General features: G+C 38.1%; 2 protein-coding genes and 2 long non-coding RNA genes across 4 annotated transcripts in view; all 4 read left to right on the top strand.

Annotated features, from left to right (window-relative positions):
• Positions 1-23,150, top strand: part of LOC114517926 — an 85,412-nt gene that overhangs the window by 56,366 nt on the left and 5,896 nt on the right. Inside the window, exons 114-135 of the mRNA XM_028537779.1 lie at positions 14,602-14,662; positions 14,755-14,964; positions 15,093-15,641; positions 15,721-16,350; positions 16,434-16,611; positions 17,078-17,445; positions 17,592-17,801; positions 17,945-18,160; positions 18,286-18,501; positions 18,660-18,878; positions 18,967-19,182; positions 19,264-19,476; positions 19,550-19,765; positions 19,868-20,077; positions 20,297-20,512; positions 20,622-20,837; positions 20,954-21,172; positions 21,341-21,550; positions 21,654-21,891; positions 21,973-22,370; positions 22,477-22,692; positions 22,843-23,058. Coding sequence (XP_028393580.1) covers positions 14,602-14,662; positions 14,755-14,964; positions 15,093-15,641; positions 15,721-16,350; positions 16,434-16,611; positions 17,078-17,445; positions 17,592-17,801; positions 17,945-18,160; positions 18,286-18,501; positions 18,660-18,878; positions 18,967-19,182; positions 19,264-19,476; positions 19,550-19,765; positions 19,868-20,077; positions 20,297-20,512; positions 20,622-20,837; positions 20,954-21,172; positions 21,341-21,550; positions 21,654-21,891; positions 21,973-22,370; positions 22,477-22,692; positions 22,843-23,058 — 5,641 coding nt within the window. The remainder of the gene's footprint in view (positions 1-14,601; positions 14,663-14,754; positions 14,965-15,092; positions 15,642-15,720; positions 16,351-16,433; positions 16,612-17,077; positions 17,446-17,591; positions 17,802-17,944; positions 18,161-18,285; positions 18,502-18,659; positions 18,879-18,966; positions 19,183-19,263; positions 19,477-19,549; positions 19,766-19,867; positions 20,078-20,296; positions 20,513-20,621; positions 20,838-20,953; positions 21,173-21,340; positions 21,551-21,653; positions 21,892-21,972; positions 22,371-22,476; positions 22,693-22,842; positions 23,059-23,150) is intronic.
• LOC114518241 lies at positions 6,296-6,489 on the top strand. The gene is made up of 2 exons (XR_003686461.1): positions 6,296-6,360; positions 6,431-6,489. It is a non-coding gene; the product is annotated as an uncharacterized LOC114518241 (long non-coding RNA).
• On the top strand, positions 6,846-7,236 carry LOC114518240. Its single transcript, XR_003686460.1, has 3 exons — positions 6,846-6,962; positions 7,037-7,099; positions 7,197-7,236. It is a non-coding gene; the product is annotated as an uncharacterized LOC114518240 (long non-coding RNA).
• Positions 7,249-10,883, top strand: LOC114518238 (collagen alpha-5(VI) chain-like). The gene is made up of 7 exons (XM_028538201.1): positions 7,249-7,767; positions 7,869-8,417; positions 8,495-8,704; positions 8,908-9,474; positions 9,547-10,083; positions 10,158-10,220; positions 10,318-10,883. The coding sequence occupies exons 1-7, from the start codon at positions 7,290-7,292 to the stop codon at positions 10,779-10,781; spliced, it is 2,868 nt and encodes a 955-aa protein (XP_028394002.1). The 5' UTR covers positions 7,249-7,289; the 3' UTR covers positions 10,782-10,883.

Below are 23,150 nucleotides of genomic sequence, written 5' to 3'. Positions count from 1 at the left end.
AGGATATCGTTCCTACTGAAAAGAATATTTATCCTGCAAAGAATCCCAACGAAATCCCAAGCATAGCCCCTAAGCTGGTTGAGGACATCGACAAAGATATTAAAAAACGTGAGTTATTCTTTATAAAGAATCTGTTTTGTTGAAGGACGGGGTGAAAATAGAGGTGGAGGCATATGTACATATTTAAATTGAATTCTATCGCACATTTAAGAACAATTTATCCTGTTGTTTACACTAAAGTTTACTTTCATTTCAGGACTTCCAAAGAAGCTGCTTGATGTTATATTTGTTATGGGTTCTGCCGAACCAAATAGTGAAGAAACATTGGGTAAGGAGAAGCTTATCGTTAACGATATAATTGGAAAACAGAAGGATGCCCTTGTCGAGTATGGTGTAGTACAATTTGAGAGGATCGGTTCAGTTGTAGTGCCTCTTGGAGTTTATAAAGATGAAAATGAACTCCAAGATCTAGTGAATAAACTACCGTCGAAAGAAGGCAAAGGTTTAGACAAAGGGATGAAGAAAGCCGGAGATGAATTTCAGAAAAACGGAAGATCAAAAGCTCGCAAGGTAATAGTTGTGTTTATCGATGGAAATGATGGCAGTACTAAAGAAGAATTAAAGAACATAACTGAACTATTGAAGAAGAAAAATATGAAGATTATTCCAGTTGTGTTGGGCGACGATGTGGACAAAGAAAAGCTGAAACCTTTGTTAACCGAGAAAACAAAACCAAAGAAAGGAAAAGATCATGAGAAACTGGGAGAAGATATCGCAGAGGAAATATTTGCAGGTAAGCGGTTGAAAACTTCAACTATTTACGATTTTTTTAGGGTGGAAAAAGATTTTAAAGGTAACCTATTCTTTATTAGATCAATGCTTTGCTGCAGAATGCAAAGACTGCACTGCTAATCCTGACGATTCCACGACTTGTGGTGAGTGATAAAATCATTGATTGGAAAGAGTGAGTCGGTACAATTTCTAGTGTTATAATATTTCTATAATACATTGCAAATTCATACCTTTTCAGATCTAGGTGAGATCATTGATCTGGTATTTGCAATCGAAGGAACAACGAGAATGAAGGAAGATGGTTTTAATGAAGCTAAAGACTTCGTGAAGAACATGGTGCGTGATAATTATATAATATCTGAGCCTGGAACACACGTTGGAATTGTCGAGTACAGTGACGAGCCTTCAATAAAACTTCGTCTGAACGAAATGTTTGATGAAAACTTGATAAACAACAAGATAGATGAAATGAGACCATCAGAGGGAGAGAGTGCCAATCTCGATAAAGCGCTAGAAAAATCTGTCAATGAAATGTTTAGTGTTGAATTGGGAGGTCGTCCATCAGCTAAAAAGATTCTTGTTGTTATTGCTGCGAGTAATACGACTGCTAAAGAAGCGTTGAAGAAAGCTGCTAAACCATTGAAGGAACGAGGTGTTCGAATTTACGTAATCGCTCTTGATGATGCAGACCCAGAAGTTCTGAGTGAACTGGTTCCTAACAAGAAAAAGATAAAGAAAGTGAAAGATAAAAAGAGTTTACCAAGTCTCAACGAAGATATTTCTACGCTCATCGAAGACGACCTCATCAAAAGTAATTAATCTGTTTTTTTCTTTTGCGTTCGTGAATAAGCAACATCTCATTTTTCAAACCCTTTAATTTTTATAGAGAGGAAAGAAAAGAGACTAGTTGACCTCGTTTTTGTATTTGGTTCAACGAAACCAACTGCGCTGATTCATTTCGAGAAAGAAAAGGAAATCGCGAAGGAAATGATTGACAATGAAAAAGAAAAAGACATTCTTTATGGTACAATTGTCTATGGAAAAGATGTTTCCGTCAAGTCGAAGTTTCAAGATATTACTGACAAGGCGAAAGTAAAGAAGTTCATTGATGCTTTATTATGGAAAGATGATGGGCAGAAGCTAGATCAAGCGCTTGTAGAAGCCAATGAACTTTTCAAAGATTATGGTCGACCTAAAGCTCGTAAAATAACAGTTGTCTTTGTTACTGGCGAGGCAGATGCTACAACAAATGAACTGAAGAGAGCAGCCAAGAAATTAAATGATAATGAAGTGAAGATAATCGTAGTGAAGCTAGGAACAGATCCTGATGATGAACAGTTGAGAGTGATAACACCAGAAGAAAACATCGTTAAAGTCAATAAGAGTCATAATGCAAAAAAATCTTCTCTTTTCGTAGATGATCAAAGGATAAAAGGTAAAATCTACATCCACATATCTTTAGCTTAAAAACTCATGATTAAAGAAGCCTTTCCTAGCTAGTCTTTGTTATGTCTTTTCTTCAGATCCTTGCTTTGCAAAAGATTGTATGTATGGAGCAGAATGTGTCGAGAAAGCTGATGATTCTACACTGTGTGAGTGCAATCAATTATGTTCCCAAGGCATACGTGATCCAGTATGTGCTTCAGATGGAAAAACGTACAACAACGAATGCGAAATAAACCGCCAGTCATGTTTACAAAGTGAAGCAATAGAAGTTCAAAGAAAAGGACCGTGTGGTAGGAAATGTTTTTCTTGTCTATTCAGTGAATAATATGATTATTTATTTGTTTTCAAATCAAGGATTTCAACCAGATTTATTTCGCTTGTAAGAAGTTGTTCCGTCACTTGTTAATTCTTTCGTTTTTGCACGTTACTTTAGAACTGGTTGTTGACCTTGTGATCGCATTAGATGGATCAGAGAATCTGGCTGAGAAAGGATTTGATAAAATAAAAGATCTCGTGAAAGCGATAATAGAAAATCAAACCATCTCGGAAACTGAAACCCATATTGGTGTTGTAGAGTTCAGCGATGAAGCCAATGTTATTCTTCCACTTAATGAGCTGTTTGAACCAATCTCAATCCAAGATAAAGTCCAACGTATCATTCCATCTGGTGGTAAAAACAGGGTCACTGACGAAGCCTTACGAAAATCTGCTGATAATGTGTTTGACGCAAAGTCAGGAGGTAGACCTGGAGCTTCAAAAGTTCTAATAATAGTTACAGATGGCAAATCAACAGGCAAAGAACCACCTAAACGTGCTGTAAAACCTGTGAAAGAAAAGGGAGTTCGAGTTTACGTTGTAAATATTGGAGAAGATGCTGACAAGGACGAACTGAAGGATATCGTTCCTACTGAAAAGAATATCTATCATGCAAAAGATTCTGATAAAGTTCCAGATATTGCTCCGAAACTGGTTGAGGATATTGACAAAGATATTAAGAAAAGTAAGTTAAGATTATTTCTGCTATTGTGATTTAATCTCCATATTAACAAGCCTTGAAATTGGCGTATTTTAGGACTTCCAAAGAAGTTGGTTGATGTTATCTTCGTCATGGGTTCTGCTGATCCAAATGGTAAAAATACTTTGACTAAAGAAAAGATTATCGTTAACGACATCATTGAAAAACCAAACGATCCATTTGTCACGTACGGCGTAGTTCAACTCAACGACACTGATCCAGTGAAAGTACCTCTTGGCGATTATGTCGACGAGAAAGAATTGAAAGAAAAGGTAAAGAAACTACCGTTTAAAGAAGGAAAGTCTCTGGATGAAGGAATAAAGAACGCGGGAAAAGAATTAGGAAAAAACGGGCGGCCAAAAGCACGAATGGTGATTGTTGTATTTGTCGATGGAAATGACGATGTTACTGAAGAACAATTAAAGAAGGTAGCTGAACCATTGAAGAAGAAGAAAGTCAAGATCATACCAGTCGTGTTGGGTGAAAATGTGGATGAAGAGAAACTGAAACCTTTGTTAGGGAAAAAGAAAAAACCAAAGAAGGAGAAAGATCTTAAGAAGCTGGCAGAGGAAGTCGCTGAAGAAGCATTCAATGGTAATATTTATAATTTGAGCATATTTGAAAGTCTTCGTCCATTATATTACAGCTATTACCGTTTGTTTTATTAGATCAATGCTTTGCTGCAGAATGTAAAGATTGTGCTGCCAATCCTGACGATTCCACGACTTGTGGTAAGTGTAAAGCACCAAGTGATACTTGATTGGATATTCAATATATGTAGTCTTACCCACATAGGACAATTGTGGAAAGTATATTTGTCTTGTTTAGATCTTGGTGAGATCATTGATCTGGTGTTTGCAATCGAGGGAACAACGAGAATGAAGGTAGATGGTTTTAATGAAGCTAAAGACTTCGTGAAGAACATGGTGCGTGATAATTATACAATATCTGAACCTGGAACACACGTTGGAATTGTTGAGTACAGCGACGAGCCTTCAATTAAACTTCGTCTGAACGAGACGTTTGATGAAAACTCGATAAACAACAGGATAGATGAAATGAGACCATCAGAGGGGGAGAGTGCCAATCTCGATAAAGCACTAGAAAAATCTGTCGATGAAATGTTTAGTGTTGAATTCGGAGGTCGTCCATCAGCTAAAAAGATTCTTGTTGTTATTGCTGCGAGTAATACGACTGCTAAAGAAGCGTTGAAGAAAGCTGCTAAACCATTGAAAGAACGAGGTGTTCGAATTTACGTAATCGCTCTTGATGATGCAGACCCAGAAGTTCTGACTGAACTGGTTCCTGACAAGAAAAAGATAAAGAAAGTAAAAGATAAAAAGAAACTACCAAAACTACATGAAGAAATTTCTAAGCTTATTGAAGAAGACTTGATCAAAAGTTAGCTATATTCATGTTTTTATTTTGTAGTCTTGTTTCTTTCCACTTGTCAAGTACTATACACTCTTGCACTTGTTTTAAATTTTCTTTTCTTCTGATAGAACGCAAAGAAAAGGAGATGGTTGATCTTGTGTTTGCGTTTGGTTCTACTGGTAGAGATGCGATACCATTATTCGAAAAAGAAAAAGACGCAGCAAAGGTTATGATCGATAATGAGAAAGAGAAAGATATCCTCTATAGTACGATTGTCTATGGGCAAGATGCTACGTTAAATTCGAAGTTCAATGATACAAGCGACAAGGCTAAAGTTAAGAAGTTTATTGATACACTGACATGGAAGGACGAGGGTCAGAAATTAGATCATGCACTTGTCGAAATAGACAATGTCTTCCAGAACTATGGTCGACCTAAAGCACGTAAAATAACGGTTGTCTTCGTTACTGGCGAGGCAGATGCTACAACAAGTGAACTGAAGAGAGCGGCAAAGAAATTAAATGATAATGAAGTGAAAATAATCGTAGTGAAGCTAGGAACAGATCCGGATGATGAACAGTTGAAAGTAATAACACCAGAGAAAAATATCGTGAAGAAGAAAAAGACAGTTAAACCGAAAGAGTTAGCCGGATTTATTGAAGAAGTTGTCAAAAAAGGTACCATATTTAATCAAAATTTTTCTACTTCTGCAATAAACGATAATTTCATTTTAATTTATTTTTCTATTAAAAGATCCTTGTGCTGCGGTTGACTGTGAACATGGCGCAAAATGTTCAGCTCAAGCTGATGATTCAACTCTTTGTCAATGCGATGAAAAATGTCCAACCACGAGTGATCCAGTATGCGGTTCAAATGAAGTGTCTTATGATAACGAATGTGAAATGAAACGTGATATGTGTTTGAAGCAAAAGCCAATTAGTGTAAAGAGGAAAGGATCTTGTAGTGAGTATTTTATAATTCAGTACAAGGAAGTATTGTATTGCATAGCCTAGAATATTTTTTCTGCTCAAAATCATATTTGTGAAAATGGTAGTCAGCAAGGATTAAATGTAAAATTTATTCTTAAACGTCGCGTTGGTTTCTTGATTAGGTTAGGTTGTTGTCCGTCTACGGTCTATTTGGTATATTCCTGCTTTGTATTTTAGAACTGGTTGTTGACCTTGTGATCGCATTGGATGGATCAGAGAATCTGGCTGAGAAAGGATTTGATAAAATAAAAGATCTCGTCAAAGCGATAATAGAAAATCAAACCATCTCGGAAACTGAAACCCATATTGGTGTTGTAGAGTTCAGCGATGAAGCCCATGTTATTCTTCCACTTAATGAGCTATTTGAACCAACTGCAATCCACGATAAAGTCCAACGTATCATTCCATCTGGTGGTAAAAACAGGGTCACTGACGAAGCCTTACGAAAGTCTGCTGATAATGTGTTTGACGCAAAGTCAGGAGGTAGACCTGGAGCTTCAAAAGTTCTAATAATAGTTACAGATGGCAAATCAACAGGCAAAGAACCACCTAAACGTGCTGTAAAACCTGTGAAAGAAAAGGGAGTTCGAGTTTACGTTGTAAATATTGGAGAAGATGCTGACAAGGACGAACTGAAGGATATCGTTCCTCTGAAAAGAATATCTATCATGTAAAAGATTTCTGATAAAGTTCCAGATATTGCTCCGAAACTGGTTGAGGATATTGAGAAAGATATTAAGAAAAGTAAGTTAAGATTTTTCTGCTATCGTGATTTAATCTCCATATTACAAGCGTTGAAATTGGCGTATTTTAGGACTTCCAAAGAAGTTGGTTGATGTAATCTTCGTCATGGGTTCTGCTGATCCAAATGGTCGAAATACTTTGACTAAAAGAAAAGATTATCGTTAATGACATCATTGAAAAACCAAACGATGCATTTGTCACGTACGGCGTGTTTCAACTCAACGAACTGATCCAGTGAAAGTACCTCTTGGCGATTATAACGACGAGAAAGAATTGAAAGAAAAGGTAAAGAAACTACCGTTTAAAGAAGGAAAGTCTCTGGATGAAGGAATAAAGAAAGCGGGAAAAGAATTAGGGAAACGGGCGGCCAAAAGCACGAAAGGTGATTGTTGTATTTGTCGATGGAAATGACGATGTTACTGAAGAACAATTAAAGAAGGTAGCTGAGCCATTGAAGAAGAAGAAAGTCAAGATCATACTCGTGTTGGGTGAAAATGTGGATGAAGAGAAACTGAAACCTTTGTTAGGGAAAAAGAAGAAACCAAAGAAGGAGAAAGATCTTAAGAAGCTGGCAGAGGAAGTCGCTGAAGAAGCATTCAATGGTAATATTTATAATTTGAGCATATTTGAAAGTCTTCGTCCATTATATTACAGCTATTACCGTTTGTTTTATTAGATCAATGCTTTGCTGCAGAATGTAAAGATTGTGCTGCCAATCCTGACGATTCCACGACTTGTGGTAAGTGTAAAGCACCAAGTGATACGTGATTGGATATTCAATATATGTAGTCTTACCCACATAGGACAATTGTGGAAAGTATGTTTGTCTTGTTTAGATCTTGGTGAGATCATTGATCTGGTGTTTGCAATCGAGGAACAACGAAATGAAGGTAGATGGTTTTAATGAAGCTAAAGACTTCGTGAAGAACATGGTGCGTGATAATTATACAATATCTGAACCTGGAACACACGTTGGAATTGTTGAGTACAGCGACGAGCCTTCAATTAAACTTCGTCTGAACGAAACGTTTGATGAAAACTCGATAAACAACAGGATAGATGAAATGAGACCATCAGAGGGAGAGAGTGCCAATCTCGATAAAGCACTAGAAAAATCTGTCGATGAAATGTTTAGTGTTGAATTGGGAGGTCGTCCATCAGCTAAAAAGATTCTTGTTGTTATTGCTGCGAGTAATACGACTGCTAAAGAAGCGTTGAAGAAAGCTGCTAAACCATTGAAAGAACGAGGTGTTCGAATTTACGTAATCGCTCTTGATGATGCAGACCCAGAAGTTCTGAGTGAACTGGTTCCTGACAAGAAAAAGATAAAGAAAGTAAAAGATAAAAAGAAACTACCAAAACTACATGAAGAAATTTCTAAGCTTATTGAAGAAGACTTGATCAAAAGTTAGCTATATTTATGTTTTTATTTTGTAGTCTTGTTTCTTTCCACTTGTCAAGTACTATACACTCTTGCACTTGTTTTAAATTTTCTTTTCTTCTGATAGAACGCAAAGAAAAGGAGATGGTTGATTTTGTGTTTGCGTTTGGTTCTACTGGTAGAGATGCGATAATATTATTCGAAAAAGAAAAAGATGCAGCAAAGGTTATGATCGATAATGAGAAAGAGAAAGATATCCTCTATAGTACGATTGTCTATGGGCAAGATGCTACGTTAAATTCGAAGTTCAATGATACAAGCGACAAGGCTAAAGTTAAGAAGTTTATTGATACACTGACATGGAAGGACGAGGGTCAGAAATTAGATCATGCACTGGTCGAAATAGACAATGTCTTCCAGAACTATGGTCGACCTAAAGCTCGTAAAATAACGGTTGTCTTCGTTACTGGCGAGGCAGATGCTACAACAAGTGAACTGAAGAGAGCGGCAAAGAAATTAAATGATAATGAAGTGAAAATAATCGTAGTGAAGCTAGGAACAGATCCGGATGATGAACAGTTGAAAGTAATAACACCAGAGAAAAATATCGTGAAGAAGAAAAAGACAGTTAAACCGAAAGAGTTAGCCGGATTTATTGAAGAAGTTGTCAAAAAAGGTACCATATTTAATCAAAATTTTTCTACTTCTGCAATAAACGATAATTTCATTTTGATTTATTTTTTCTATTAAAAGATCCTTGTGCTGCAGTTGACTGTGAACATGGCGCAAAATGTTCAGCTCAAGCTGATGATTCAACTCTTTGTCAATGCAATGAAAAATGTCCAACTACGAGTGATCCAGTATGCGGTTCAAATGAAGTGTCTTATGATAACGAATGTGAAATGAAACGTGATATGTGTTTGAAGCAAAAGCCAATTAGTGTAAAGAGGAAAGGATCTTGTAGTGAGTATTTTATAATTCAGTACAAGGAAGTATTGTATTGCATAGCCTAGAATATTTTTTCTGCTCAAAATCATATTTGTGAAAATGGTAGTCAGCAAGGATTAAATGTAATGTTTGTTCTTAAACGTCGCGTTGGTTTCTTGATTAGGTTAGGTTGTTGTCCGTCTACGGTCTATTTGGTATATTCCTGCTTTGTATTTTAGAACTGGTTGTTGACCTTGTGATCGCATTGGATGGATCAGAGAATCTGGCTGAGAAAGGATTTGATAAAATAAAAGATCTCGTCAAAGCGATAATAGAAAATCAAACCATCTCGGAAACTGAAACCCATATTGGTGTTGTAGAGTTCAGCGATGAAGCCCATGTTATTCTTCCACTTAATGAGCTATTTGAACCAACTGCAATCCACGATAAAGTCCAACGTATCATTCCATCTGGTGGTAAAAACAGGGTCACTGACGAAGCCTTACGAAAGTCTGCTGATAATGTGTTTGACGCAAAGTCAGGAGGTAGACCTGGAGCTTCAAAAGTTCTAATAATAGTTACAGATGGCAAATCAACAGGCAAAGAACCACCTAAACGTGCTGTAAAACCTGTGAAAGAAAAGGGAGTTCGAGTTTACGTTGTAAATATTGGAGAAGATGCTGACAAGGACGAACTGAAGGATATCGTTCCTACTGAAAAGAATATCTATCATGTAAAAGATTCTGATAAAGTTCCAGATATTGCTCCGAAACTGGTTGAGGATATTGAGAAAGATATTAAGAAAAGTAAGTTAAGATTATTTCTGCTATCGTGATTTAATCTCCATATTAACAAGCGTTGAAATTGGCGTATTTTAGGACTTCCAAAGAAGTTGGTTGATGTAATCTTCGTCATGGGTTCTGCTGATCCAAATGGTCGAAATACTTTGACTAAAGAAAAGATTATCGTTAATGACATCATTGAAAAACCAAACGATGCATTTGTCACGTACGGCGTTGTTCAACTCAACGAAACTGATCCAGTGAAAGTACCTCTTGGCGATTATAACGATGAGAAAGAATTGAAAGAAAAGGTAAAGAAACTACCGTTTAAAGAAGGAAAGTCTCTGGATGAAGGAATAAAGAAAGCGGGAAAAGAATTAGGGAAGAACGGGCGGCCAAAAGCACGAAAGGTGATTGTTGTATTTGTCGATGGAAATGACGATGTTACTGAAGAACAATTAAAGAAGGTAGCTGAGCCATTGAAGAAGAAGAAAGTCAAGATCATACCGGTCGTGTTGGGTGAAAATGTGGATGAAGAGAAACTGAAACCTTTGTTAGGGAAAAAGAAGAAACCAAAGAAGGAGAAAGATCTTAAGAAGCTGGCAGAGGAAGTCGCTGAAGAAGCATTCAATGGTAATATTTATAATTTGAGCATATTTGAAAGTCTTCGTCCATTATATTACAGCTATTACCGTTTGTTTTATTAGATCAATGCTTTGCTGCAGAATGTAAAGATTGTGCTGCCAATCCTGACGATTCCACGACTTGTGGTAAGTGTAAAGCACCAAGTGATACGTGATTGGATATTCAATATATGTAGTCTTACCCACATAGGACAATTGTGGAAAGTATGTTTGTCTTGTTTAGATCTTGGTGAGATCATTGATCTGGTGTTTGCAATCGAGGGAACAACGAAAATGAAGGTAGATGGTTTTAATGAAGCTAAAGACTTCGTGAAGAACATGGTGCGTGATAATTATACAATATCTGAACCTGGAACACACGTTGGAATTGTTGAGTACAGCGACGAGCCTTCAATTAAACTTCGTCTGAACGAAACGTTTGATGAAATCTCGATAAACAACAAGATAGATGAAATGAGACCATCAGAGGGAGAGAGTGCCAATCTCGATAAAGCACTAGAAAAATCTGTCGATGAAATGTTTAGTGTTGAATTGGGAGGTCGTCCATCAGCTAAAAAGATTCTTGTTGTTATTGCTGCGAGTAATACGACTGCTAAAGAAGCGTTGAAGAAAGCTGCTAAACCATTGAAGGAACGAGGTGTTCGAATTTACGTAATCGCTCTTGATAATGCAGACCAGAAGTTCTGAGTGAACTTGTTCCTGACAAGAAAAAGATAAAGAAAGTAAAAGATAAAAAGAAACTACCAAAACTACATGAAGAAATTTCTAAGCTTATTGAAGAAGACTTGATCAAAAGTTAGCTATATTTATGTTTTTATTTTGTAGTCTTGTTTCTTTCCACTTGTCAAGTACTATACACTCTTGCACTTGTTTTAAATTTTCTTTTCTTCTGATAGAACGCAAAGAAAAGGAGATGGTTGATCTTGTGTTTGCGTTTGGTTCTACTGGTAGAGATGCGATAATATTATTCGAAAAAGAAAAAGACGCAGCAAAGGTTATGATCGATAATGAGAAAGAGAAAGATATCCTCTATAGTACGATTGTCTATGGGCAAGATGCTACGTTAAATTCGAAGTTCAATGATACAAGCGACAAGGCTAAAGTTAAGAAGTTTATTGATACACTGACATGGAAGGACGAGGGTCAGAAATTAGATCATGCACTTGTCGAAATAGACAAAGTTTTCAAGAACTATGGTCGACCTAAAGCACGTAAAATAACGGTTGTCTTCGTTACTGGCGAGGCAGATGCTACAACTAGTGAACTGAAGAGAGCGGCAAAGAAATTAAATGATAATGAAGTGAAAATAATCGTAGTGAAGCTAGGAACAGATCCTGATGATGAACAGTTGAAAGTAATAACACCAGAGAAAAATATCGTGAAGAAGAAAAAGACAGTTAAACCGAAAGAGTTAGCCGGATTTATTGAAGAAGTTGTCAAAAAAGGTACCATATTTAATCAAAATTTTTCTAGTTCTGCAATAAATGATAATTTCATTTTAATTTATTTTTTCTATTAAAAGATCCTTGTGCTGCGGTTGACTGTGAACATGGCGCAAAATGTTCAGCTCAAGCTGATGATTCAACTCTTTGTCAATGCGATGAAAAATGTCCAACCACGAGTGATCCAGTATGCGGTTCAAATGAAGTGTCTTATAATAACGAATGTGAAATGAAACGTGATATGTGTTTGAAGCAAAAGCCAATTAGTGTAAAGAGGAAAGGATCTTGTAGTAAGTATTTTATAATTCAGTACAAGGAAGTATTCTATTGCATAGCCTAGAATATTTTTTCTGCTCAAAATCATATTTGTGATAATCGTAGTCATCCAGGATTAAATGTAAAATTTATTCTTAAACGTCGCGTTTGTGTCTTGACTAGGTTAGGTTGTTGTCCGTCCTCAGTCTGTTTGGTATATTCCTGCTTTGTATTTTAGAACTGGTTGTTGACCTTGTGATCGCATTGGATGGATCAAAGAATCTGGCTGAGAAAGGATTTGATAAAATAAAAGATCTCGTGAAAGCGATAATAGAAAATCAAACCATCTCGGAAACCGAAACCCATATTGGTGTTGTAGAGTTCAGCGATGAAGCCAATGTTATTCTTCCACTTAATGAGCTATTTGAACCAACTGCAATCAAGGATAAAGTCCAACGTATCATTCCATCTGGTGGTAAAAATAGGGTCACTGACGAATCCTTACGAAAGTCTGCTGATAATGTGTTTGACGCAAAGTCAGGAGGTAGACCTGGAGCTTCAAAAGTTCTAATAATAGTCACAGATGGCAAATCAACAGGCAAAGAACCACCTAAACGTGCTGTAAAACCTGTGAAAGAAAAGGGAGTTCGAGTTTACGTTGTAAATATTGGAGAAGATGCTGACAAGGACGAACTGAAAGATATCGTTCCTACTGAAAAGAATATCTATCATGTAAAAGATTCTGATAAAGTTCCAGATATTGCTCCGAAACTGGTTGAGGATATTGAGAAAGATATTAAGAAAAGTAAGTTAAGATTATTTCTGCTATCGTGATTTAATCTGCATATTAACAAGCGTTGAAATTGGCGTATTTTAGGACTTCCAAAGAAGTTGGTTGATGTAATCTTCGTCATGGGTTCTGCTGATCCAAATGGTAAAAATACTTTGACTAAAGAAAAGATTATCGTTAACGACATCATTGAAAAACCAAACGATGCATTTGTCACGTACGGCGTAGTTCAACTCAACGAGACTGATCCAGTGAAAGTACCTCTTGGCGATTATGTTGACGAGAAAGAATTTAAAGGAAAGGTAAAGAAACTACCGTTTAAAGAAGGAAAGTCTCTGGATGAAGGAATAAAGAACGCGGGAAAAGAATTAGGGAAGAACGGGCGGCCAAAAGCACGAAAGGTGATTGTTGTATTTGTCGATGGAAATGACGATGTTACTGAAGAACAATTAAAGAAGGTAGCTGAGCCATTGAAGAAGAAGAAAGTCAAGATCATACCGGTCGTGTTGGGTGAAAATGTGGATGAAGAGAAACTGAAACCTTTGTTAGGGAAAAAGAAGAAACCAAAGAAGGAGAAAGATCTTAAGAAGCTGGCAGAGGAAGTCGCTGAAGAAGCATTCAATGGTAATATTTATAATTTGAGCATATTTGAAAGTCTTCGTCCATTATATTACAGCTATTACCGTTTGTTTTATTAGATCAATGCTTTGCTGCAGAATGTAAAGATTGTGCTGCCAATCCTGACGATTCCACGACTTGTGGTAAGTGTAAAGCACCAAGTGATACGTGATTGGATATTCAATATATGTAGTCTTACCCACATAGGACAATTGTGGAAAGTATGTTTGTCTTGTTTAGATCTTGGTGAGATCATTGATCTGGTGTTTGCAATCGAGGGAACAACGAAAATGAAGGTAGATGGTTTTAATGAAGCTAAAGACTTCGTGAAGAACATGGTGCGTGATAATTATACAATATCTGAACCTGGAACACACGTTGGAATTGTTGAGTACAGCGACGAGCCTTCAATTAAACTTCGTCTGAACGAAACGTTTGATGAAAACGCGATCAACAACAAGATAGATGAAATGAGACCATCAGAGGGAGAGAGTGCCAATCTCGATAAAGCACTAGAAAAATCTGTCGATGAAATGTTTAGTGTTGAATTGGGAGGTCGTCCATCAGCTAAAAAGATTCTTGTTGTTATTGCTGCGAGTAATACGACTGCTAAAGAAGCGTTGAAGAAAGCTGCTAAACCATTGAAAGAACGAGGTGTTCGAATTTACGTAATCGCTCTTGATGATGCAGATCCAGAAGTTCTGAGTGAACTGGTTCCTGACAAGAAAAAGATAAAGAAAGTAAAAGATAAAAAGAAACTACCAAAACTACATGAAGAAATTTCTAAGCTTATTGAAGAAGACTTGATCAAAAGTTAGCTATATTTATGTTTTTATTTTGTAGTCTTGTTTCTTTCCACTTGTCAAGTACTATACACTCTTGCACTTGTTTTAAATTTTCTTTTCTTCTGATAGAACGCAAAGAAAAGGAGATGGTTGATCTTGTGTTTGCGTTTGGTTCTACTGGTAGAGATGCGATAATATTATTCGAAAAAGAAAAAGATGCAGCAAAGGTTATGATCGATAATGAGAAAGAGAAAGATATCCTCTATAGTACGATTGTCTATGGGCAAGATGCTACGTTAAATTCGAAGTTCAATGATACAAGCGACAAGGCTAAAGTTAAGAAGTTTATTGATACACTGACATGGAAGGACGAGGGTCAGAAATTAGATCATGCACTGGTCGAAATAGACAAAGTTTTCAAGAACTATGGTCGACCTAAATCTCGTAAAATAACGGTTGTCTTCGTTACTGGCGAGGCAGATGCTACAACAAGTGAACTGAAGAGAGCGGCAAAGAAACTAAATGATAATGAAGTGAAAATAATCGTAGTGAAGCTAGGAACAGATCCTGATGATGAACAGTTGAAAGTAATAACACCAGAGAAAAATATCGTGAAGAAGAAGAAGACAGTTAAACCGAAAGAGTTAGCCGGATTTATTGAAGAAGTTGTCAAGAAAGGTAACTTTTGATACATCGGATATCCTGGCCATTTAGGGTGTAAAACTTAGATTTTTATGTAAACTTGATTCTCCCCTTTTTTATGGTAATAGATCCTTGTGCGGCTCGTGATTGCGAACATGGTGCCAAATGTGTCGCAAACGCGGATGATTCTACAATTTGTACTTGTCCTGAAACTTGCCCAACGACTAGAAAATCTGTGTGTGGTTCCGATGATGTCACATACAAGAATGAATGTGAAATGCTTCGTAAAATGTGTAAAGAAGGAAAATCTGGAAAAGTGAAGAAGATTGGCGCTTGTGGTAATTAAATTGCGTTTATTTAACGTTTATTTAACGTTGAATTTAGTGGTTGTATATTTGAACTTGTGTTCAGATACGCGCCATTCAAATTCTTAACTTTCAGACTAGCATATTTTCACCTTTTTTAGTTTTCAAAAAACCGCTTGACTTGGCCTTCCTGATTGGTTCCGCTGGAAAGGACGCCGAGAAATCTTTCAACGATAGTAAGAAAATACTCAAGAAAAGTTTGGAGTCATTCGAAGTTTCAAAACTAAAAACACATGTGGCTGTTGTCGACTACAGTGGTAAACCCGCTGTGAAGATTCCGTTTAAATCTGGAGATGATCTTGTTGCTGTGAAAGAAAGTGTTACAAATCTTCCTCTTGGGAAAGGTGGAAATCTTGAAGATGGTATAAAACTAGTGGCAAGCCAACTCTTTACTGCAAAATATGGTTCGCGACCAACAGCGAGGAAGAGTCTGGTAATAATCACCAACCAAGATGATATTCCTGCAGTTGAGAAAGAGAAGAAAAAACTTAAAGACAAAGGTGTTAAGGTGGTTGTTTTGGGGCTTGGCGACAAGATTAAACCTGAAAAGGCCAAAAAGCTACCGTCCACTCCTCATTTGTTAGAAGTGGCTAAGTCGATGAAAGAGAAACCAGAAGTTGTTGATGAGTTAGTTGAGAAAGTAACGCAAGGTATTGTATTAAAACGGCCTTTTTGTTCTTTGTTTGCAGAGATTGTTCAGGTCAACTAAACATAACTAAAACTTTTTAGAGTTCAAGAGTTGCAAGGACGTCAAATCTAGTGGTGCAACTGAAGATGGCGTATATTTACTTCACATCAGCAAAAAATGCAAGGACCCTATTAAAGTTTATTGTCATGGTTTATCCGGGAATGAACCTAAGGAGTACCTGGATCTTCCTGCCGGTGAGAGCAGAAACTATGCGATCGTGTACGATCGACAATTACCGACATCTCCTGTTACAGCCCGATTCCAGTGCGATGGAGAAGACAGCAGCAACGTTTACCGTAACCACGGCAAGACATATTTTTCAAAGATAAGATTAAACGTTGAAGATCTTACGGTTATTCAAGACGATTATGAATTTGCGAACAGTTCTGTTAGCGGTAGATCTGTACGCTATGGTACGGCTGGTGATTGTTTCTCAATGAATCCTGGGAACTGTCGTAAAGGTAGTTTCTTGATTGACCTGTCGGGTACTGGTTTAAAGGTTAATGACATGGTAAGATGGGATAACCAAGGGTATCCTTCAGACATCAAGATACAGGAATTCACGAAGGAAAAACATGGAATGATTATCTCAGCAAAATGTGGTGGATGGTGCGGTAGATGTACCCCGGTTGGTTCATTGGTTTTACAACAAGTCTGTAGCATTCCTGAAGGTAAGTATTAGATCTACACTCACTTATCACCTCGAATAAATCATTGAAAATAAATAATATTTTTTATTTCTTTTCCTTACTAGCTTGCCAGGATCCTGTTGACCTTGGTTTCGCCCTGGACGGCTCAAGTAGTGTTTCAAGCTCCGAATTTAATTCCATGTCGCAACTTGTGTCCACCACAGTTGGATTCTTTGAAATATCCGATCTTTCAACACGCGTTGGCGTTATGGAGTACAGTGAAACTGCGAAAGTCTGGATCAGGTTAGAGATGCTGTTATCATCATCATCTCCGCTTACTCCTCCTGCTCCTCTTCTCACCTGCTGCTCCTTTTTTCTTCCCCCCGGTCCTTCTACTGCTGCTCCACCTCACTCTCTCCCGCCTCCCCCCTCTCCTGCTGCTCTTCCTGCCTCTCCTCCGCCTCCCCCCTCTCCTGATTTTCCGCCTCTCTCCTGTTTCTTCAGCTGCTGCTCCTGCCTCTCCTCCTCCACCTTCCTCTCCTGTTCCTCCTTCTGTCCCTCCTCCCTCTCGTGTTATACTCCTGCTGCCCCTCCTCCCTCCTCTCCCCTCTCCTGTTCCTCCTGCTGCTGTACTTCCCTCTTTTGCTCCTCCTGCTGCTCTCCTCCTGCTTCTCCTGCAGGATATTGAGTAATTAACATTTAACAGGCTATTTTATTGTGCTGTGGATCAAGTCTATTGACTTAACTTTTAACCGCATTATTTTTATAGATTGAATGACCTTTATAATAGAACTGAGTTTAAGGCTGCTTTATCAGAAATCGTGACCACCAATGGAGCAACGCACTTCGAAAAACCTTTGAAGGAAGCCATTTCAATGTTCAGGCCGCGCAATGGTGGAAGGGATCATCTTCCAAATGTGTTCACACTCTTTACAGATGGAAACTCAAACGTTGAATTCCAGGAGGCAGCAAATGAATTGAAAAGAACTGGTACAACAGTAATTGTGGTTGGAATCGGCAAGTATGTAAGAGAAGATCAGTTGAAAATTATCGCTAGCCCTGGATATGTCTTGAGAACTTCGTCGTTCAAGGAACTGGCAGATATTGCTGGTCAATTGTCATCGCTGGCGTGTAAAGGTGGGTTAAGAGTCAAGCTCTTGTTTGTATATTGCTTTCTAAATTTGCTCCACATGAGAGCTACAAGCCAAATTATAGTGAAACAAAACAATTGTTCTCAGAAGCAAATCGGGAAATACTATAAACAACCGAACTACTTGATATAGATCCATGCTCCACTGTCCATTGTGACTTCTACGGCGAATGTTCGGTGAATAATGATGGAACGACTGCCTGCAAGTGCCCTGTTAAATGTCCAAAGAAAGTTGATTACGTATGTGGCAGTGATGGTCGAAATTATGAAAACGATTGCTTATTACGTCTTGAAGCTTGTACGAGAAAGAAAAGATTATCCGTTACCAATCTAGGCAAATGTGGTAAGTAATTCAAAATATTACTGCTATATGTGAAAGAGCTTCCATAGATTTTCCTACTCGATCATCTAATTGATCGTGAATTAAAACAACAAATTTGAAGATTACACAGTACGTCTATTGACGTTATATTCTCCTTACTTTAGGATTGTGTTCAAACACATCTTGTCCAGTTTATTCTAAATGCGCATTGAAGGATGACGGAACAACGGAATGTATCTGCCCAACATTAAGCAATTGTCCAAAAGAAATGAAAGCAGTCTGTGGGAAAGACGGAGTAACCTACATAAACGACTGTTTCCGGAAAGTTCGAAGTTGTAAACGAAAGAAAGATATTCGAATGGCACATCCTGGAGCATGTGGTATGTACAATGAATTAATCAACTGGAATTACTTCGGGAAGATGGTGTATGTTCCCAATTTCCATTTCATCTTTTCTTATAACTCCCTATCATCACTCATTCTGTGTAATAACTTGTATCTCTAGATATATGCAAGGCTAAGAAATGTTCGCTGTACAGTAAGTGTTTCGTTGACAATCAAGGAAAACCAAGATGCAAATGTCCGGATGAACGCGCTTGTCCACAATTCGCTGATGCAGTTTGTGGTACGGATGGTGAGACATATCTCAACGACTGTGTGATGAAAGCAAGATCTTGCAAGAAAGGTGTTTTAGTGGAGAAGACTAAAGATGAAGCATGTGGTAAGAGTTAAGCAGACTAAGCTCACCAACATCAATATCAAATAGGGTTAGGTCTTGCATTTTTCCTCACAATCCTTCAGAATCCTCGTACTCCTTATCCTTAACGATCCTCATCTTAACATTCTGACAACGTTTAATGCTGAGTGTTGTGCTTTTAGATGTATGTACGTTTGTAAAGAGCTGTAAAAACTACGCTAAATGCGTGGCGAATGTTGACAAGACTGTGAAATGCGTTTGTCCTGTGAAGGAAGAATGTCCGCCCTCTGTGAGGAAGATTTGTGCCTCTAATGATAGAACGTACGAGAGTGAGTGTGCAATGAAAGTTGAGGCATGTAAGAAGAAAATACCATTGACGAAGAAGCATGATGGACCGTGTGGTAAGTTGGCTAGTTTCTCAGTCGAGTCCAGTCCTATCTATAGCATGACTCGACATTCCAGGTTCAAAAAACTTTTTTCTTTCGTCAGGCGAATGTCAGTCAACAGATTGTCACAGATATGCCACATGTGAGACGAATGACGATGGTAGCGCCGTATGTAAATGTCCAGAGAAATCATCCTGTCCACTGGAATCCGATCCAGTGTGTGGTACTGACGGTCAGACTTACCCCAACGAATGTGAGCTGAAGGCAGCAGTTTGTAAGAGTGGAAAACCAACTTTACCTCGTCATAAAGGGAAATGCGGTAAGTTCAGTTAAAAGAGTTCTTGCAAGTCCCAGAATTGTACCTAACATCGTGGAGTGATGCACATTTTCCTATTTGTAGGTTTGTGTTCAACGATGAACTGTGAAGATTATGAAAGTTGTAAAGAGGTGAACGGCAACGCTGTGTGTGGATGTGCTTCAGTTCAGTCTTGTCCTCGAGATGTGAAAATCGTTTGTGGCAGCGATGGGAAATCGTATTTGAATAAATGCAGAATGAAACTCGAAGCTTGTAAGAAGAATATTCCAATTGTAAAACGCCATGACGGGGTTTGCGGTAAGTCTAGCTCCTGTATAAAGTCGTAGGATCAAGACAAGGATATCATCCTAAAATTGTGTATCTTTACTAGATCCATGCGCAGTATCCAGCTGCAGAAACAATGGAACTTGCAGCCTTAAAGAAGACGGTTCAACGACCTGCGCATGTCCACTTGCTGAAGATTGCCCTGAAACTACGAGACAAGTGTGTGGAAGTAACAGACAGACATTCAAGAATGAATGCCATCTTCGAGTGACTGCTTGTAAATTAGGAACACCGATCTATGTGAAGAAACCTGGAGTGTGCTGTATGTAGATAATAATAATTCAATCTCGAGTTGATTCATTTTAGTATACACCCATTCATGACAATGCTTAATATCTGGGTTCTTCTTTTTTCTCATTAACAGCGCCATGCGCATTTGCAAGCTGTAAGAACAAAAGGACATGTTCTGTAAAATCTGACAGAACCGTAGAGTGCAGTTGCCCCACTAGCTGTCCAACAACAAGAAACCCAGTATGTGGAACTGATGGCAATACATATCCAACTCAATGTCATCTCGAGAAGAAATCCTGTGAGAAGAAAGAATTTTTGGAAGTGGAAAAACAAGGAGAATGCGGTATAGTTTCAGTATATTTCACCTTTAGAAAGCTATAGTGAATGCAGTCTGATCCGATTATTAATACAGCCAGTCTCACTGAAACGATTCTAGGTATCTATTAGAAGCTCTCATGCGCACAGGTCTGATCAAACTCTCTCACGAAATTCATTCGTAAATACCCGACAATCATAATGTTTTATCAAGATCAGTTTTTTGATGCGAATATATTTTATTTAGATGCTTGTTCTAAAGTGAAATGTCACAGTGATTCGGAATGCGTCGTTGAGAACAATGGTAAGACCTCATGCAAGTGTAAAGAACCAAGCAGATGTCCAGCGACCGTCAAGGAAGTTTGTGGTACGGACGGCAAAACCTACAAAAACAAATGTTTGGTCAAAGCTGCCTCGTGCAAAGGACCAAAACGAATCAAAGTGGCTAGAGATGGACCTTGTGGTACGTATAGGGTTATCCTAATACTCAGTCTTTGATCCCCAAGTGTGCCGGGAAATCTATCAAGTGAATAAGTGTTGCGCAAAGTATGCAAAATATTTTTGTTTTTTAGGGTTTATCGAAGGCTTCTGTTCTCTTAAGAACTGCAAACATGGCGCTCATTGTAATCCCAAAGGGAAGTGTGCGTGTCCTAAGATGGACGACTGTCCTCCTGACCCACGAAGCGTTTGCGGAACTGATGGAAATACTTATAAGAACCAATGTCATCTTGAGGTCTCAGCCTGCAAGAAACAAATCCTTATTGAAGCTATCAAAGTTGGAGTCTGTGGTAAGATATTATTACATTTATGTGAAGACAACGACGAGGTTTCGTCTTGGTGTCTTCTGCTGCTTCAACTGCTTCAATTACACCTTGGTACCACTTGTTGTTATTTTCTATTTTAGATGCGTGTTCCGATAAGAATTGTTCAAACAACGGTAAATGTGTGGCAATGCAAGGAAGTGAATCAAAATGTAAATGTCCAAAACTGAGTGACTGTTCTCGTAAGATTGAGCTCCTGTGTGGCAAAGCAGACGAAGAAACGTATATTAATCATTGTGCGCAGAAAGTACATGCCTGTCGAAAGCAGAAACCATCTGGTGTCCTGGTAGAAGACTATTGTTGTACGTTGTCTCTTGCACTAAATACTAAGAAATTATCTCTTTGATCCAACAAATGCCATTAGATACAAACAAAAGCCTTCAGGATTTGTTTGTCGTCAGTTTCTTACCGGAGAGTGTAGAATGATGATATTATATCTCACTATTTCTTTAAATTTGCTATTTCATTAGCTGTCTGTTCTTTGGTGAAATGTCCTTTCAACGGCGTGTGTACTCCGATGGAAAATGGTGGAGTGAAATGTTCCTGTATAACGGGATGTCCCCGAATAAAGGATGTGGTCTGCGCTAATGATGGAAAGCAATACTACAGTGAATGTGCTATGAAGAAGTGGAGTTGTGAAAACAAGAAGCCGCTTAAGATTGTGCATAAAGGATTTTGTGGTAAGAAATATTAAAATTACACCAAGTCAAGACAGCATATTTGAATACAATTGCGACGTTTTCATTTCGTTTTGTTTGCCGTAACTATCGTTATTTCTTCCAGGAACGAAAGCCAACTACGATCTGAAATTCACAGGCAGGAAAAAAGATTTCGTGGAATTCAAGGACTTGCCGAAATTGAAAGAAGTTACTGTTGCATTCTGGGTGAAGACAAATGATCAAACGAAGAAAGGGACGATATTCTCGTACTCAGTTTCTGGAAAACGTAATGCTCTGAGCTTGGCCGATTCAAATGCTTTGCGACTCTATATAAATGGTGATGACAAAGATGGAGTACACAAGTAAGTGGTGCCAAAAATTAGTCATTTAAAGATCTCTCAAATGATGATTCTGTTCCAATATCTGATGCCTATTTTCTATAGAAAAACCGGCGTGATGGTCAATGATGATATATGGCATCAAATAACAATGACCTGGCGAAACAGTGACGGTTCATGGAGATTATTCAAGAACAGCAAACTTACTGCAAGCGGGCGTGACTTCCAAAAAGGCGTGGTCATCCCAGCTGGTGGTATATTAACACTCGGTCATCAGCAGGAGGAACCTGGGTACCGCTATGATCTAAATTGGGCCTATATTGGAGATATAAGTCATTTCAATGTTTGGTCAAAGGAACTACCGCTGAGAGAGATTACTGCTTTGGCGGAGTCCTGCGGAGCAGTGAGACGTGGTGATGTAGTCACGTGGTGTGATGCAAAGAAGATGGTGTTTGGTGACGTTAAGTTGGTTGCACCATCAGTTTGTCCGAATAATACAGATGGTAAGCTGAGTGATATACCATTTCCAGTGCATTTATCATTAGTGATATCAAACACGACTCTTCATATTCTTAAGGAATGTGTAACTATTTCATTTTTTCCCGATAGACCCTTGCTGTGGTGGAACTTGTTCTCAATTCATGAAGTGTGCTGTAAGAAACGACAGTAGCCCCGTTTGTGTTTGTCAAGATATGGATGACTGTCCTGAAGATCAAGACTTGGTTTGTGGAAGTGATGGAAAGACTTATGGTAACAAATGTCTTATGAAAACTGCGGCTTGCAAAGAAATGAAAGCGATTGAAGTCGTCGCTAACAGAGAATGCGGTAAGTAGCAAACGTTCTGTTGGTAATATATAAAAAAATGTTTGTGCTAGGACAGGTATTATCTCTCAACATTATTACGATTCTCATCACGTTATTTGTCACCATTAACACCTTCCTTCAGCATTACCATTGTAATTTACCATCACATAGATGCATGCACTGAGACCAATTGTGAATTTTACGCGTCGTGTGAACTTGGGGTGGATGGAAAACCTAAATGCGTTTGCCCGAAAATAGAAGACTGTCCAGCAGTAATCAAACCAGTTTGTGGTAGTAATGGCAAGTCTTATATCAATGAATGTCGTCTGAAAGTTGATTCCTGCAAAAAGAAAAGGAACATACGTTTGGTGAAGGAAGGAATTTGTGGTAAGTTAAATAAATGATTTTATACATCTCAGATATTTGTTCTATATATTATTTTATCACAATGGAAGGTACAGTCGAAGTATATATGACAT

Source organism: Dendronephthya gigantea, unplaced genomic scaffold (assembly GCF_004324835.1).
Source record: "Dendronephthya gigantea isolate DGI-Jeju-01 unplaced genomic scaffold, DenGig_1.0 000010F, whole genome shotgun sequence".
Classification (NCBI taxonomy): Eukaryota; Metazoa; Cnidaria; class Anthozoa; order Malacalcyonacea; family Nephtheidae; genus Dendronephthya; species Dendronephthya gigantea.
The sequence above is the reverse complement of the archived record's forward strand: the minus strand, read 5'-3'. Positions and strand labels throughout refer to the sequence as shown.

Excerpts from the sequence above, each read along its gene's own strand:
- LOC114518238 (XM_028538201.1), top strand. The coding sequence starts at position 7,290 with ATGGTGCGTGATAATTATACAATATCTGAACCTGGAACACACGTTGGA. Across the intron at positions 7,768-7,868 it reads TGAAGAAGACTTGATCAAAA|AACGCAAAGAAAAGGAGATG; the intron begins GTTAGCTATATT and ends TTCTTCTGATAG. Across the intron at positions 8,705-8,907 it reads AAAGAGGAAAGGATCTTGTA|AACTGGTTGTTGACCTTGTG; the intron begins GTGAGTATTTTA and ends TTTGTATTTTAG.